Source organism: Aphanomyces invadans (genome assembly GCF_000520115.1).
Source record: "Aphanomyces invadans strain NJM9701 unplaced genomic scaffold supercont1.2, whole genome shotgun sequence".
In the NCBI taxonomy this organism is placed as follows: Eukaryota; Oomycota; class Saprolegniomycetes; order Saprolegniales; family Verrucalvaceae; genus Aphanomyces; species Aphanomyces invadans.
The window spans coordinates 2,299,155-2,314,355 of record NW_008580147.1 but is presented as its reverse complement, the minus strand read 5'-3'; the positions used below and the strand labels follow the sequence as shown (position 1 = coordinate 2,314,355).

At 56.4% G+C, this 15,201-nt stretch overlaps 6 protein-coding genes across 7 annotated transcripts in view; 4 read left to right on the top strand and 2 right to left on the bottom strand.

Annotated features, from left to right (window-relative positions):
* The window catches only part of H310_01546 (hypothetical protein), a gene marked incomplete at both ends in the record, with an annotated part of 2,255 nt that extends 1,292 nt beyond the window's left edge, over window positions 1–963 (top strand). Inside the window, one exon of the mRNA XM_008864671.1 lies at window positions 90–963. Coding sequence (XP_008862893.1) covers window positions 90–963 — 874 coding nt within the window. The remainder of the gene's footprint in view (window positions 1–89) is intronic.
* A 71-nt stretch (window positions 964–1,034) lies between these two features.
* On the bottom strand, window positions 1,035–8,359 carry H310_01545. Of its 2 annotated transcripts, XM_008864670.1 has the most exons (5): window positions 7,622–8,359; window positions 7,241–7,561; window positions 4,459–7,193; window positions 3,560–4,314; window positions 1,035–3,504 (listed from the first exon to the last, which is right to left on the bottom strand). In XM_008864670.1, the coding sequence occupies exons 1-5, from the start codon at window positions 8,334–8,336 to the stop codon at window positions 1,086–1,088; spliced, it is 6,945 nt and encodes a 2,314-aa protein (XP_008862892.1). In that variant the 5' UTR covers window positions 8,337–8,359; the 3' UTR covers window positions 1,035–1,085. The 2 variants fall into 2 exon arrangements, with proteins under 2 accessions (XP_008862892.1, XP_008862891.1); XM_008864669.1 differs by having other exon boundaries at window positions 3,560–7,193.
* Window positions 8,360–8,599: 240 nt separating this feature from the next.
* H310_01544 (60S ribosomal protein) lies at window positions 8,600–10,085 on the bottom strand. The gene has a single exon (XM_008864668.1). The coding sequence runs from the start codon at window positions 10,037–10,039 to the stop codon at window positions 8,684–8,686; it is 1,356 nt and encodes a 451-aa protein (XP_008862890.1). The 5' UTR covers window positions 10,040–10,085; the 3' UTR covers window positions 8,600–8,683.
* Window positions 10,086–10,493: 408 nt separating this feature from the next.
* Window positions 10,494–11,189, top strand: H310_01543 (hypothetical protein). Its single transcript, XM_008864667.1, has 3 exons — window positions 10,494–10,749; window positions 10,810–10,902; window positions 10,962–11,189. The coding sequence occupies exons 1-3, from the start codon at window positions 10,525–10,527 to the stop codon at window positions 11,136–11,138; spliced, it is 495 nt and encodes a 164-aa protein (XP_008862889.1). The 5' UTR covers window positions 10,494–10,524; the 3' UTR covers window positions 11,139–11,189.
* Window positions 11,190–11,372: 183 nt separating this feature from the next.
* H310_01542 (hypothetical protein) lies at window positions 11,373–13,243 on the top strand. The gene is made up of 2 exons (XM_008864666.1): window positions 11,373–11,701; window positions 11,747–13,243. The coding sequence occupies exons 1-2, from the start codon at window positions 11,453–11,455 to the stop codon at window positions 13,010–13,012; spliced, it is 1,515 nt and encodes a 504-aa protein (XP_008862888.1). The 5' UTR covers window positions 11,373–11,452; the 3' UTR covers window positions 13,013–13,243.
* Window positions 13,244–13,327: 84 nt separating this feature from the next.
* The window catches only part of H310_01541 (hypothetical protein), a gene marked incomplete at both ends in the record, with an annotated part of 4,684 nt that continues 2,810 nt past the window's right edge, over window positions 13,328–15,201 (top strand). The window contains one exon of the mRNA XM_008864665.1: window positions 13,328–15,136. Within this exon, the coding sequence (XP_008862887.1) occupies window positions 13,328–15,136 (1,809 nt within the window). The remainder of the gene's footprint in view (window positions 15,137–15,201) is intronic.

Here is a 15,201-nt window from a genome sequence, read left to right as displayed (position 1 = left end):
TTCACGGAAATCTCGCCAGGCGTGCTCAACGTTGTATGCTGCATTCACGTCGACTTCCGCGGGACATTGCCGTCCATGGTCGCGCGGAGGTTCATGAAGAAGCGGGTGCTGACCATGTCGGCCCAGCTCAACATGTACTTTAAGCTCATGCAAGCTGCAACGTCGTCCGCCGCGACCCTCCACAACGTTGTGTCGACCAAGCAATGCGCCAGTTGCTTCCGCCCATTCAAAACGTTCGAGACGAAGCGATCGTGTGCCACGTGCTACGACCGCGTGTGCAAGGCGTGCCTCACGACTGGATTCGTCGCAGAGTACAACAAAGAGCTCCCCGTGTGCGTTCGATGTGTGTTGAAGGATGCCGCCGCAACCCACGACGGCAGATCCTCGTCCGACGCGCCAAGGTCTTCCCAAGACAGTGTGTCGTCGACACGGTCGACAACGCATCACCCGCCTCGGTCGATCGTGTCCAGGGTGGCGCCGCAGACGTACAAAATCTTGCAGCTCGACGATGACGACGATGACGATGACGTCGACATGATGGAGCCCAGGGACACCCAGTCGTTCATCATCCTCGACGACGAGCCGGACAAGCCCGAACTCGACACGGTCCTCGACCACCGGCACAAACTCATTCGACTCGACGGGTCGCAGCATTGCAACGGCAACGACCAGAGTACGCCGACGAAGCCCAACCAGGGCGATGACAGAGCCGTGACTTCGTCGGTCGCGTCGACACTGGTCGAGTCGCGGCTGTCCATTCTATCAGACGACGGAGAGGACGCCATGTCGTCGGTTGTATGGCATGACGCAATCTCCAAGTTCCACAGCAACCTTCGCCTGTTCAAGGAAACCATGCACCACTCGCGGCGAGTCCCCACGCCAACCCATCGTCACTCGAGTTGTTCGTACCCACACGCGCCCGCGCATGGCGTTTGGTTAGCAAGCAGCAATAGCGTCCCATAATGTACAATCGATTGGTCACCGACGGCTTTGGTTTCGAGCAGAGGTTGCAGGGTTATTCTACAACGACACAGTGTTCAACACAAACGATGCAATGTTTCTGAATAAAGAACACGAGGCCGACCCTATCGACGAGCTTGCGTAAAACTCGAGCCGGCAAACCCGCCCGCTCCAAATCCACCGCCGCCGAATGCAGGGGCTGTAGACGACGACGTTTGACTACCAAATCCAAAGCTTGGGGTGGCGCCAGACGTGGCCGCAAACGACGAGAACCCGCCACCACTTCCCAACGTCGATGGTGCGCCAAACTTTGGCGCAGACGCGCCCAAGCCTCCAAAACCACCAACCGAACCACCCAATGACGTTGTGGCTCCAAATGCAGGCGCGGTTGTCGCACCACCCAAGGCCGTGGTCGCTCCAAAAGCAGGGGCTGCGGTCCCGCCCATCGCAGACGTGGCACCAAATGCTGGTGAAGCAGCAGGCGTGTTCCCAAATCCACCACCCAACGGTGTTGTCGAACCAAACGCTGGTGTTGCGGTGGACTGAGCGCCACCGGCCGCACCAAAAGGACTTGTCACTCCAAAACCAGGAGATCCCGCTGTGGTTGCTCCAAAAGGACTCGGCGTTGGATTTCCAAATCCAGGGGAAGAGGTAGTCGTGGCAGCCGCTCCAAATAGGGAAGCCGACCCGAAGCCCGAGGCAGCCGGTTGACCCGCGCCGAACGGACTCGGAGTCGACCCAAACGCCGGGGTGGTCGAAGCGTTTGCACCAAACGGGCTCGACCCGCCAAACACACCAGCGACATTTTGAGGCTTGTTGTACTTGGCTTCTAGTTTCTTTAACAGTTCCTCTTCTTTGCCCTTGTACTTTTGTAGCACTGTGTCGACTTCGGCCAACTTGTCTGGGTTGTGCTTCTTGTAAAACTCGACAACTTTGGAGCGATAATCAACGCCAAATGCTGATGGAGTCCCAAACGGGGCCGCGGCGGCCGTCTGAGAGGAAGGCCACGCAGGTGTTGCCGGTGCCGCTCCAAAAGGACTGGCAGCGGGTGGGGTAGATGTCGTGGTGCCGAAAGGACTTGGCGATGCAGGTGACGTTGCACCGAACGGACTGCTAGCAGCTGTGGCGGTTGCACTAAATGAACTGTTTCCTCCGAATGGAGAAGCAGCCGCTGCTGGTGGTTTAGCTGCGGCATTTGTCGTCCCAAATGACCCGAACGTAGAGGATGCTGTAGAAGCGGTTCCAAAAGGACTTGGTGTGGCCGGTGCAGTTGCCGCACTGGTCTTGCCGAATGGGGATGGCTTCTCCGCTGCAGAAGCACTCTTTAACGCATCAGGGACTTTTCCAGACGCCATGTACTCTTTGGCTTGGGCGACCGTGGCATCCTTGCTCACATATTTTTGCAGAAGCTTGTGGAATACGTCCTCTTCTTTTCCTGGGTTTTGCGCAATCATCTTTTCCGCTGCTGCCGTGCTCTTGCCAGGGGCGTACTCTGCATAAAACGATTTCAGGCGCTCGATCAAGTTAGAGGCACTTGTGGTAGTCGTGGATGAAGTCGTCGCGGAATCCTTGGTCGGTGTTCCTGGTGTTGCAGGTGGCTTCGAAATGGTCGGCGTAAACGACAATGTGTGCACACCGGCGTCCTTGGGCTTGACCCCAAAGTCTACGGCGGCAGAGGCGGATGGAGTCGTCGAGGCAGCCTTGCCCGGTGCTCCTGGTGTAGCGGGTGGCTTTGAAATCGAAGGAGTAAACGAGAACGCAGACATGCCAGAGTCCTTTGGCTTTGCGCTAAAGTCGAGCGGCTTGACATTTAATGGAGCCGCCATGGGGGCCACATTTGGCGACTTTGAAGATCTGTCAGGGGTTCCATTTCGGCTGCTCGTCGACATTTTTCGCACTCGGGGCGACGCAGTTTTTTCTTCTTCATCGTCGTCCGTCTTCATGAACGACAGGTTGGGCCGAATGCTGCTCGGCTTGGCCGCGGTCGACGAAGGATGCTTGGCAGGCTCAAAGCCAAACGCACCAGGCTTGGTCGACGCCGAAAACGTGACGGATTTTGGTGTTTTTTCTGCTTCGACGGACAACTTCCGAGTGCCGTCCACCACCACCGGTTTGGAAAACGTTACGCCATTCCCCGCTTCTGTGACTTGAGTCGGGATCGTGGTTTTCGCTCCAAACATGAGCTTGCTCGCAACGCGCGGAGGAACTTCTGGGGCGGGTTTCGACGGCGCTAGAGTGTCTCGGAGAGGGCGGCGCTTGACAGGTGCAGACACTTCCCGCGGAACGATCGGTTGACTGGTCCACTTCACCAAATTCGATCGGAACGCTGGTAGAGTGTCGTCGTGCTGGCGCAACTGCTTTAACAGGTCCTTGGTCGCGACGGGGCGAGCAGGCTTGGGTGCGGTTCGGGTGTATTGCTGGTGCTTGCCTTCCAATTGTTTGAGTGCTTCCGTGAGCTCCAACACGCGCGTGTACTCTCGCTTCGACGTGTCGTAGTTCAGCTTCAGCACACGGAACAACTGAGCGGCGTCATTCGTTTTGGTGCTGTGAAACAAAGCCCCGTGAGCATGTGATGAAAATACTCTGAATGCTGACGAACCTTGTCGCGTCGGCGGACGAAGCAGATTTCTTCAACGCGAGCACGTGCTTTTCCAGCTCCACACGCATCCTATCGATTGCATCCAGCTGCGTCCGCAGCGCGGTTCGTGTGTTCTGGGACCGCTTGTCTAATGGCTGATCTTCCAAGAATGCGATCACAGTCTTGTCGTTCATGGCCCGAAGCAAGTTTTTCGAGCATTCGATTTGGACTTCGATGTCGCTGCAGTTGCCCACAATCACTTTGACGTCGGTCTCGAGAACGTTGAACGAATCGTTCAGTTTGTCCATCATGTCGCACAGGCCCCGCACTTTCGACCGCAAGTTTTTCAAGGGCTGGATGAAGTTCGATTCCGATTCGCATGTGGCCGCGACGAAATTGGCGTCATTGCGACGGATCGATTGAAACGTTTGATCAAAAACATTGATCAAGTTCCACATCTCGCCTTCAAGCGCGGTTGCTGGCATGGCTTTCTCGAGCTGGATTGTGTTGGAGTCTTTTGGTTTCGTAGCTAGTGGTGTTAGCACGGAAGACGAAGGGGTAGAGGCGCCACCAAACTTGAGCGAGGTTGCTACGCCAAGCGATGGCGCCTTGGTTGTTGTAGCAGCGGAAAGGCCCGTTAAGTTGCCTCCATTCCCGAATGGAATGGTAGGCTTCGAGCTTGTGTGTGGGAAAACCCCCGATGCAGCCTTTGGGGCCGAGGCACCGAAAGCTACGGTGGGTTTTGAGCTCGTGTCAGGGGGGTAGGCCGACGAGGCCTTCGGGGCAGCAGAGGCGCCGAATGCCACGGTAGGTTTCGAGCTCGTGTCTGGGGGATAAGCTGACGTGGCCTTCTTCGTAGCAGACGCACCAAATGTAACAGGTGGTTTGGAGCTTGTGTCAGGGGGGTAGGCCGACGAGGCCTTCGGAGCAGCAGAGGCGTCAAATGTTACTGTTGGTTTTGTGCTCGTGTCTTGGGGGTAGCCTGAGCCTAATGACGTTGTTGTATTCATAGCAACGACCGCATCTGGCGCTTTGGTCGCTGGTGTTGGCACTGGGAACGTGAACTCTTTCGTGGCTGGAAAAGCATTTCCCGCGCCAAAGCTAATCGCCTCAAACGAATTCGTTTTCTTCGTGGTAGAAGGTGCTTCAGTCGTGATCCCGGATTTTTTGTCGCAGGGTGACGGCACCACGCCAAAGGAAATCCCGCCAAATGCCGATGTCACTGCGCCGGTTGACGTTTTTGCAGGTTGACTGGGCAAACAAGGATTCGGTGATTCGCATGCGGCGCACTTGGTTGCTTTTGCATCAGGGTTGGAGACCATGCAAACGTCGCACGTCCAGCTTCCAGCAGGCTTGGTGAACTTGCCCAGGGCCGCACGAATCTCTTCTGTCGACTTCATCTTGGCGTTGGGGTCGAAGTCCGGTACAGAGTGCTTTTCTTGATCGTCGTCGTGATCACTGTCCAATTCGGCAAAGATCCATTCGACATACCACGCGACAAAGTCCGATTTCCACACTTGTCCATCTCGATTGAGTTTCTCCAGTGTCCTTTTGTGTTCGTCAGCTGCATAGACCGTGCCGAGCGCGTCGAATAGGTTTTCAAATTTTGAGACTGAGATATGCCCCACGGTATCCGTGTCGACTTGGTCAAAGGCGTCGCTAGCTTTTTTCAACTCTTCTTGGCGTTCTTCTTCGTCATCATCGCCGTCGCTATCGTCGTTGGTAAAGACGTTGTCCGTGTCTTTCCCATAGCCGCCGTCGTCGGCGGACGCATTCTTAGCAACTGCGGGGGCTGGAGGTACTCCAAACGAAAACGATGGACTGGCACCCTTGGCGCCACCGAAATCAAAGGTAGTTTTAGTCGTAGCAACAGAATCCGACGCCGGGACGCCAAAGGAAAAAGTGGGTGTATTGACTGGTGCCGTGGTGGGGTCGGCACTGGGCTTGGACACGCCAAAGAAAAACCCACCAGGAGTCGTGGGGGCAGTGGCAGCTGGGGTCGGGGCATTCGGGTTCAGCGCTTCGCACGAAGCACATTGCAGCGCCTTTTCGTCTTTGTTCATGATCATGCATTCAGGGCACTTCCAGCTCCCAGGAGGACCCTTGAATTTGTCAAAAGCAGCTTTAATTTCCGTCTCCGACTTGATCTTGGCGTGTGGATCATAGTCAGGGACTGCGGTATTCTTGTCGACGTCGTCGTGATCGTCGTCGCTAAATTCAGAGAAGATCCAATCGACATACCACGCTAGAAATTCCTTCTTCAAGACAAACCCGTCGTGGTTCAATTTGGCCAGAGTTTTCTTGTGTTCGTCCGCCGAATACACCGTCCCGAGCGCATCAAAGATCTTGTCAAAGTTAGCGGCAGGGATTTTCCCACTTTTTGCAGTGTCCACCGTATCGAATGCAGCCGATGCTTTCGCTTCTTCTTCTCTCCGCTCCTCCTCTTCGTCGTCCGAAGCATCGTCCGCCTTGAACACGTTGTCCGTATCGTTCACGACACTTTTTTCTTCACGTTGGACCGTCGTCGATGAGTCTTGCTTAGTTGGTGGGGCAACACCAAAGGAGAAACCTCCTGGTGCTGGAGCTGTCGGCACCGGCACTGCGGTGGACACCCCAAAGCTAAACCCTTCAGCACCAGAAAATGAAGGACGCACACCCGTTGGAGGCGCCGACACTCCAAACTGAAATCCGCCCGACGTGGCAGATGTAGCAACGGGAGTCGGCGTCGTTCCAGACGGAACTCCAAACGAGAACCCTTTGAACTCTCCAGGAGGGGCAGCGAATGCGGCAAAGCCAGCAGACACCTTTGGCGTTGCCTTTGCTGCTGGATTCGGAGTCTCGCACGACACGCACCGCGCTGCCCCTGCCACCGTGTTCAAAACCATACACTCCTCGCACTTCCAGCTTCCTTCCTGTGGTCGAAACCTTTCGCGCAGCGCCAAGATCTCCGCATCCGACTTCATGACACCTGAAGTGTTGTCGTTGTCGCCGTGGGTCGCGTCGCCGTCGCTGCAGTCGTCGTCGATGTCGGCCATGATCCAGTCCACGTACCACGCGACAAAGTCGTCCTTGCGCACCACGCCCTTGCGGTCCAGTTTCCGGATGGTATTTGTGTGTTCTTCCGCGGAGTAGACCGTGCCCAGCGCGTCAAAGAGCTTTTCAAAATCCGTCAGGGGTATTGTTCCTTCGCCTCGTGTGTCGACTGCGTCAAACGCGTCCGACGCCTTGGCATGCTCCTCTGCTCGTTCTCGCGCTTCGTCTTCGTCGTCGCTGTCTTCGTTGAAAACATTTTCAGTGTCTTGGCCAAAAGTACGCGTTGTTCCAGGTGCTTCTGGATTGAACGTAAACGACGGGGCGGTAGTCGACACGTCAAACACAATGGGCTGACTGTCCTGTTCTTCGTCTGGGCTTAGGGTGACGGCGCGCGATACGGCCACGGTGGGGCGAGTCGCCAGAGGGAGGTCGACGACGGGCATCAAAAAGTCGAGCGCTTCGCCGACCGACACATCCAACAAGGCAAAGTTGAGGGCGAGGCCGTCCGTGGTCGCGCACAGCACCAACGGGCACGGAGCGTACGTGAAATCGTCGATGCCAACGATATCGGTGGTAGAATTGAGAATCAGCGTCATGCCGACAGGAAACGTGTCTTCATCGGCTAGTTGCAACATGCATGAGATCAGCATGCCGCGATGGATCGCATACCTGCGTTCATGGGGAGGCGCGGGGTATATCTCTCCTCGGGTTTCCACTTTTGCCACTCGCAAGTGTCGGGGTCGCATACAAGGAGCTCAATGTCCGTGCTCAGCGAACAACCGACAAAAAACATTCGCCACGCAGGCAAGTAGCACGAGTAGAATGCATGGTCACGCGGCGCGTCGCTGTTCGGGAAGAAGTCGACAAGGGAGTCGAGTGGAATGGGATTCCCGTCTTCAAAGAGACACGACGACACTTCCACGTCGTCGGGGTCGCCGCGGCGGTAGCCGGCCAGGAGGAGATCTGCTTCGGCCCAATTGATGTGATGGACTAATTCGTGGGGATAAGGTATGGCATGATGGAAAAGCCCAACGAACATCGATCATGTACCTGGCGCGTTGTCGGTGTTTTCTGGATTTTCCAGCGTATCGAGTTCGCTGAATGCTCCATCTTGGAACGTCAGCCTGTGGATAACCCCTTCGTCGTCGCCCACGGCAAGAATGCTATTGCACGGGCTCCAGCAATGGGACGTTGCTTCGATAGTGCTTTCGACGCACTCCAAGTTGCCTTGAATGCTGTACACATGGATTTGACGGGTGGACGTGAGGACAGCAAGCCAAAGGTCGTCCCCGGACTCGTCGAGATGGGCGCTCCACGACAAGGCAAGGACATCGGCGCCATTAATAAGACTAGATGGAAGAGGGTCGTCGTCGACGAGGCGAGAAAGCTCGTAGATGGCGAGGGACGAATCGAAGGCAACGGCCAGGAGTGTCTGGGACGGGGACAACGACAACACATGCGGCGTAGTCGGTAGAGACACATGAGCATCGAACGGCATGTCAACAAGCGGGTCCATGTTGTTGTCCTTCTTGTCCACGCTTTCTTTGGTTGCAACTTCTAACGTTGCAAAGCGCGTGATGCCAAGACCACCTGGGACAGTCACGACTGTCATGCCGAATTGGTTGGAGTGTGCGATGCATTGTGGGTTTGTCTTGTCCAGCGACGTAGATCGACCTGCATCTGCTTCGCTGTCTGTACCAGGGGATGGGTAGAACCGAAGGATGCCGCGGTTCAACACACGGACCTGCTCCGCTTCTCTCTCCATGTTGGGTCAAGCAAAAGCTTCGCACCACAAAAAAGCACTGTTCAAATAATCCGGATAACTACCGGATATTCGAGGAGATTGGACGACAACTCCTTCAAATTAAAAAACAAAATAAAAATAGATCCAAGAAATTTCTATGTCTAATATGAAAACGAGTATTTTATATCTCTTTGACCCACACCCCACGGTCAACACATTTACGAGCACGAGGGAGCACCGACGGCGCGGAAGAGCGCTGCAGGGCGGCAAGAACATGTCAAGCATCCCTTCTAACTGTAATGAATTACAATTATCCCATCGAGATGAAGTGTGCCTGGTCAAACAGGCGGTGTTCGCCATGGCACCGCTTAAGCGCGGTTTTGGCGAGCCAAAGGACCCATCCACTTGGCCTTTTCTTCGGCGGTTTGGAAGCGTCCATGACCCATCTTGGACGACGTGTCGATGAACTTGAGCTTGATTTCTTCGAGAGCGCTGCGCTTGGTGTGGACCAAGAGCGATTGACGAAGAGTCAACACACGCTTCTTGGAACCGGCGACGGCACCCTTGAGCATCAACCAGTCTTCGTTGACGATACCATAGTGGGGGAAGCCACCCATGGGCGTGATGCTCTTTTCGGTCAAGTCCTGTTCGGTCGTGGCCGACTTGGCATCGCCAGCAGCACCGATGCGGTAAATCTTCTTGTTGGCTTCGGTACGGTGATGGTAACCGAGCTGACCGGCACGCGCGACGGTGAAACGAACGCGCGAAGGGTGCCAGGCACCGATACAAGCCACCTTGCGGAGACCACGATGGGTCTTGCGGGGAAGGCGGGACACACCCCAACGGGTGATGACACCTTCAAAACCCTTACCCTTGGTGACGGCGCACACATCGATCATTTCGTCTTGCGAAAAGACGGCCGCGACGGGCACGGGCTTTTCGAACAACGAGTGCGCGAAGTCGACCTTTTCGGCGACGGATCCACCGTTGACTTGGATTTCCAACAAGTGGGCCTTCTTTTGGCGAAGCTTGACCTTGCGGATTTGAGTGTGGGCAATCACGCGCACCACTTGAGCGTACTTCTTGATGCGGTTGAGTTCGTTTTCGATCTCGGCCGGCTTTTCCGCGTACTTCTTGGCGTACTTGGTGAACGCCTTCTTCTTCGACTTGTACCAGTTCTTGTAGAAGCGGCGGCGCACTTCTTCGCTCAAGTGTTCAGCCCAGACAGTGGTCAACGTGCGGAGACCGCGGGGGGTTTCCAGGTACCCAACCACACCGACGACAATCATCGGGGGGGTTTCCACGATCGTGACGGCTTCGACGATTTCCTTCTTGTGCACCTTGGAGCCAGGTCGTTCGACTTCACGGACAATGTGAGTCATACCGGCCTTGTAACCCATGAAAGCAGTCAACTTGCACGGCTTGGTGGGGTCATCGCGAGGGAACTTGCGGATGCGACCACGATGGTGCTTGGTACGCTTCTTGGGGAGGAACCCAAGGTTACCATGACGGGGAGCTTCGAACTTACGATGCGACATCTTGAAGGGAAATGGGAAGTGATCACCGCCGTCGCGCAAAATGCGAGCTTGGCCATGAGCACCAGCCAAAATTCGTTTGTCTTGGCCAATCAAACACATCCATGGTGTTAATTTTAGCGAATCAAACATCTCTTCGTCGGTGGCGACTGTCGAGTTCGAACTTCGATTGCTTCGCCAAGATGGCATCCTTCATGTGCTGCCAAGGCAGAGTGTCTCTGGGGTCACGGCGGGGCTGTGTCGTGCGTAGCTCAGAACGAATGACGAGATCGACGATCTACCTTTCAAGCGTACGCTTTGCCCCAGGCCAAGGAGTCACGGGATTCTTGGCTTGTTCAAACAAAAGAGAAAACGAACAGGATAGTTTTCGACCACGCGTCGCCCCCCATCACGGTGCGACGCAGTTGGGGGCACAGAACGATGGCTGAATGAGGAGGAAGGTGATATTCACACAAACGGCCTTTTCTTGCTTCATGCAAGCGCCATGCCACGTCGCTAACGTAGCACCGCGTGCACGGACGGCGACGCAGCCACATGAGTGTTCACTGCACTACCACATACTGAAATCAAGTTATTGAATTTTGGCCAATCATATTGCGTGCCTCGACCACCGCGCGTCTCTGTTTGGGCCGTTCATCCCGTTGGAATATCTAGAAATTCCCCTCGCGCACATCATGGCGGACACGCAGAAAGTCAACTTGGTGTCGCAAGATGGAGACAGCTTCGAAGTGTCCCGGGAGGTCGCTGTCATGAGTGAGCTGGTGCGAACAATGATTGCCGACGAGCAAGACGACGAAGCGCAGGAAATCCCGTTGCCCAACGTCAAGAGCACGGTGCTGTCGAAAGTGATTGAATTCTGCAGCCACCACCACAACAACCCGATGCCAGAGATCGAAAAGGTACGACGCCCCTACGTTTGCGCGCCCTCATGTTTAACGACTCTCACACGTCTGGAACAGCCTCTGCGCAGTGGGGACATGCACGACGTCGTCAGCGAATGGGACGCAACATTTGTCGACATTGAGCAAGACTTGCTCTTCGAATTGATTTTGGTGCGTTGTCGGACGATCCTGCCGTCGGTCGTTCTCAAACGGGACCTGCCCTACCCTAGGCTGCCAACTACATGGACATCAAGAGCCTTTTGGACTTGGCGTGCGCAAAAGTGGCCAGCATGATCAAGGGCAAGACCCCTCAAGAAATCCGTGAAACGTTCAACATCACGAACGATTTTACCCCGGAGGAAGAAGCTCAAATCCGTGAAGAAAACAAGTGGTGCGAAGAAGCGTAACCCGACGAGTGCCATAGTTTAAACGTGGAGAAAGCATCATTTGATCGTCGAGCTTGACTTGATGGGCGATGTCGTGCGACGCGCATGCAAGCAACTTTCTCTGGACGACGTCATGCATCCAGGGACGTCGCAGAGGCATACACATCTCGTCGTCCTTCGCGCGCCTCGTTGAGTCGATTCGTGTTCCAAGATCTCAATGGAAAAATCGTTTCGCTTGGCAGTTTCTCGTTCGACGATTCGGGGGCGGAGAGCAAAGGCGGCGGACGTGCGTTGCAGGACCGACTCGGCAACGTTCGACTGGTGTCGCGGACCCCATGGAGATGGAGTATCATTCCTTTGAGATCGATCATGTCTTGCCTCGGAAAGCCGCGGCCGGTAAGTCGGCAGACTCGTCGTCGTTGTGGTCGTTACGGAACATCGCTGTCCCGCTCAACTACATTTGCATCGGCATCATCATCACGTTCCCCAACGCATTCATCGAATACTACCCGCGGCAGCTTGGTGCGTCGGACTCGCAACTGAGTACAATTGGCGTCGTGCGCAACCTCCCTTGGACGTTCAAGGTGCACAACTCGCCATGCGCAACTACAACATTTCACACGTCGTAGGTGCTCTACGGAGTTCTCGCCGACGTGTTTCCGATCGCCGGCCATCGCTTCAAGCCGTACATGGTCCTCGGATACGCCATCGCGTCGCTGTTTCACGTCGTCGTGGCGCGGTCCGCCGACGACATGTCGGTCGTCACTTTCACCACGCTTCTCTTCTTCTCCATGTTGGGCCTCATCATGGTCGACGTCATGGCCGATGCATTGTTAACGTACAAAGCGATGGCCGAGCCGGACGGGTCGCGCGGACAGATTCAAGGCACGATCTACATGCTTCGATTCCTCGCCGAAACATTGGGGTACTGGACAGGATCCGTCCTGTCCAACCGTGATACGTGGGGGTGGGGACTCACGATGGGGCAGTGCTTTGGCCTCTTGGCCGTTCTTCCCATCGTCACAATCATGCCGTTCTTGTACTTTATGGACGAGCCAGTCGTCGCGACGGTGCTTCCGTTTCGCGACCAGCTCCATCTTCTGTGGAAGATGCTGTGTCTCCGAGCGACGTGGCAGCCCCTCGCGTTCATCGTGGTGTACCATACGCTGCACACGTACAACGCAGCATGGGGCAACTTTCTCCAAGTCCGGTATGCCTTCAACGCGTTCGAGTACGGGTCGATGGCGGCCGTGGGGTCGACCGTCGGGTTCTTGGGCGTTTACGCGTACAAGCGATACCTTCTCAAAGGCGGCCACTGGCGCAGCGTGTATGCGTTTGCCAGCGTCGTCATTGCCATCTTTTCCATGGCCAACCTCGTGCTCGTGTTTCGCCTCAACGAGCCCATCGGCTTCCCAGCGTACTGGTTTGCGCTTGGCGACGCGGCCATCATGAAGTTTGCGTACGGCGTCCAGTACCTTCCGTCCGCGATCATGTTCACCCGCGTGTGTCCGGAAGGCCAAGAAGCCGTCGCCTTTGCTCTCCTCACAGGATTTTCCAATCTTTCCGGTGGGTTTGCCAGCACCATTTCGAACGCGTTGCTTGGAATTTGGCCCGTCCAGCTCGAAGACATGCAGGCAGGTGATACGGCTGGGGTGTGGAAGCTCACTGTGCTGACGAGCGTCATTCGGCTCGTCGCCCTTCCCTTCATCCCATACCTCTTGCCGAATTCGATCGAGGCACTCGATGACCTGAAACAGCCGCAGTTGGCGTCTCGAGTCGGCGGTGCGTGTGCCATCGCAGTCTACGCGTTGGGGTTTGCCTGGGTAGCCATCGTTAGCTTCCTCGCGATCATGTCGCCATGTCTCCAGATCGTAGGGGGCCATGGATGCACGTAGTTTGTACGCGTTGTGATGCACGAAATTCAATCGACTTGCGTAATGTATTCTTGGAGCGACTTGCGTCGGCAGAGGTAAAACGTCATGGCAACGAGTGGCCGAGACTCGTGCACCAGCAGCGAGTGCGGTGGGTGACGTCTCGATTGTGCAAGCCGTCCTGGGCCCTGCTCCGATTCACGTGGGTGGCGCTGATCGCAATCTCGGCCTCTGCCCGGAGTGTATTGCCGTTGCCATCTCCAGCGTCTTGAACCACCGTTTCTCGCCGAGATGAATGTCGGTTTCAACGTAACTGACAGGACACTCGCAGCCAGGCACATGACGACACCGCGCCGACTCGACCTGCACATGGATGCTGGAGAAGTCATTGCCGAGGACTTGCCGCCGATAGAGACGACGCCCCTCGCAGTCATGGTGCCCATGAGCTTTGTGTTTGACGCGGTCGAGCATCGAACAGTGTCTGGCATCATCCATTTGCAATACCACGTTCGCCGACGGCAATCGCGCCATCGAAAGCTCGTCAAACCACGCCAGGTGCCGCTGGCAAAGACAGAAGCTGAACTACGCGAATGGCATGACGCTGTGCGCGGCAAGGTGCACGTGCCGACGGTGGTCGCCCCTCCAGTCGTCCTCGTGAGTCCGAAACTAACCTCGCGCCGGCAACATCCCCTCCGTCTCGTCATTTGCGGCCCCCCCGCGGGAGGCAAGGGTACGCAGTGCGAGAGACTCGTCGCCAAGTACGGCGTCGTGCACCTCTCGACCGGCGACATGCTTCGATCCGCCATCCAGGCCAACTCGGACACCGGCATCCGAGCCAAGCACTTCATGGACGCCGGGGCGCTCGTCCCAGATGACTTGATCGTCCACGTCATCCTGGAGCGGCTGCACGCGCCAGACTGTGCACAGCGCGGGTGGCTCCTCGACGGCTTCCCGCGAACGGCAGTCCAGGCACAAGCCATGGTCGACGCCGGCATCACCCCAGACGTCGTGCTTGTGCTGCACGTCCCGGACGACGAAGTGGTGTCGCGCATTTCGGGCCGCCGCGTCGACTTGGCCACCGGCAAGACGTACCACGTGTCGTTCAATCCGCCACCGCCGGGCGTTGACGTCGTGCAGCGCAGCGATGACAACGAGGACACGATCCGAGTGCGCCTGGCGACGTACCATGCCAACGTAGACTCGGTCGTCGACACGTTTGTGCCGGTGTCGACGATCGTGCACGTCGACGGGATGCTGCCGAAGGCCGACATCATCCACCACATCGACGCTTCGATCGAAGCCGTCCAGAACAACGCGTCGCCGTCAAAGAAGAAAGCTTGCCGTGACGTTGAAATGCGTGGTTTTCGCGTCGCCAAACCCCAGATATCGTTCAAACAGCACCGAGAGCTGATGGAATCGCCGCCAAAACGTCCAGAACCTTTGCTATCGGGGCGCAGTGATGGCGCCCAGCATCCTGCACGCACTGCCGAGATGTCGTCGTCGAAATGCTTCCCGCGCTCCAATGTAATAATGTGCGGCCCCCCTGCTGGGGGAAAAATGACCCAGTGTGAGCTCTTGGTTCAAGTACATGGCCTGGTCCACCTATCGACAGGGGACATGCTTCGCGCGGCCGTCCAAACGAATTCTCCGCTTGGGCTTCAAGCCAAGGAGTTCATGGATACCGGCAAGCTCGTACCAGACGATATCATTCTCAAGATCATGTTGGACCGCCTCAAGCAGTCGGATTGTGTCGAAAAGGGATGGCTTCTCGATGGGTTTCCACGAAACGCTGTCCAGGCGCAAGCGATGCTGCAGTGTGGCATCTCCCCGTCCCTAGTCGTCGTTCTCGATGTCCCAGACGACGTCGTGGTGGAGCGGATTGCTGGTCGGCGACTCGATCCGGCCACCGGCAAAACGTACCACATCGCTTCTAACCCACCTCCCGAAGGGGTCCAGGTCATCCAACGAAGCGACGACACCGAAGACACGATCCGCACGCGACTCGCCACTTACCATGCGCACTGCAATGCTGTCGTCGGGTCGTTTTCGACCACCTGCCCCATTCTTACCGTCGATGGAACCCTGCCGAAGAGCGGCATCGCGCAGCAAATCGCTCAGGCCATGGCTTTCAACTCGATTGCATCCCCCGTTCAGCAGAACTATACGCTGAAAATGCAGCATCCCCTCCGTCTCGTCATTTGCGGCCCCCCCGC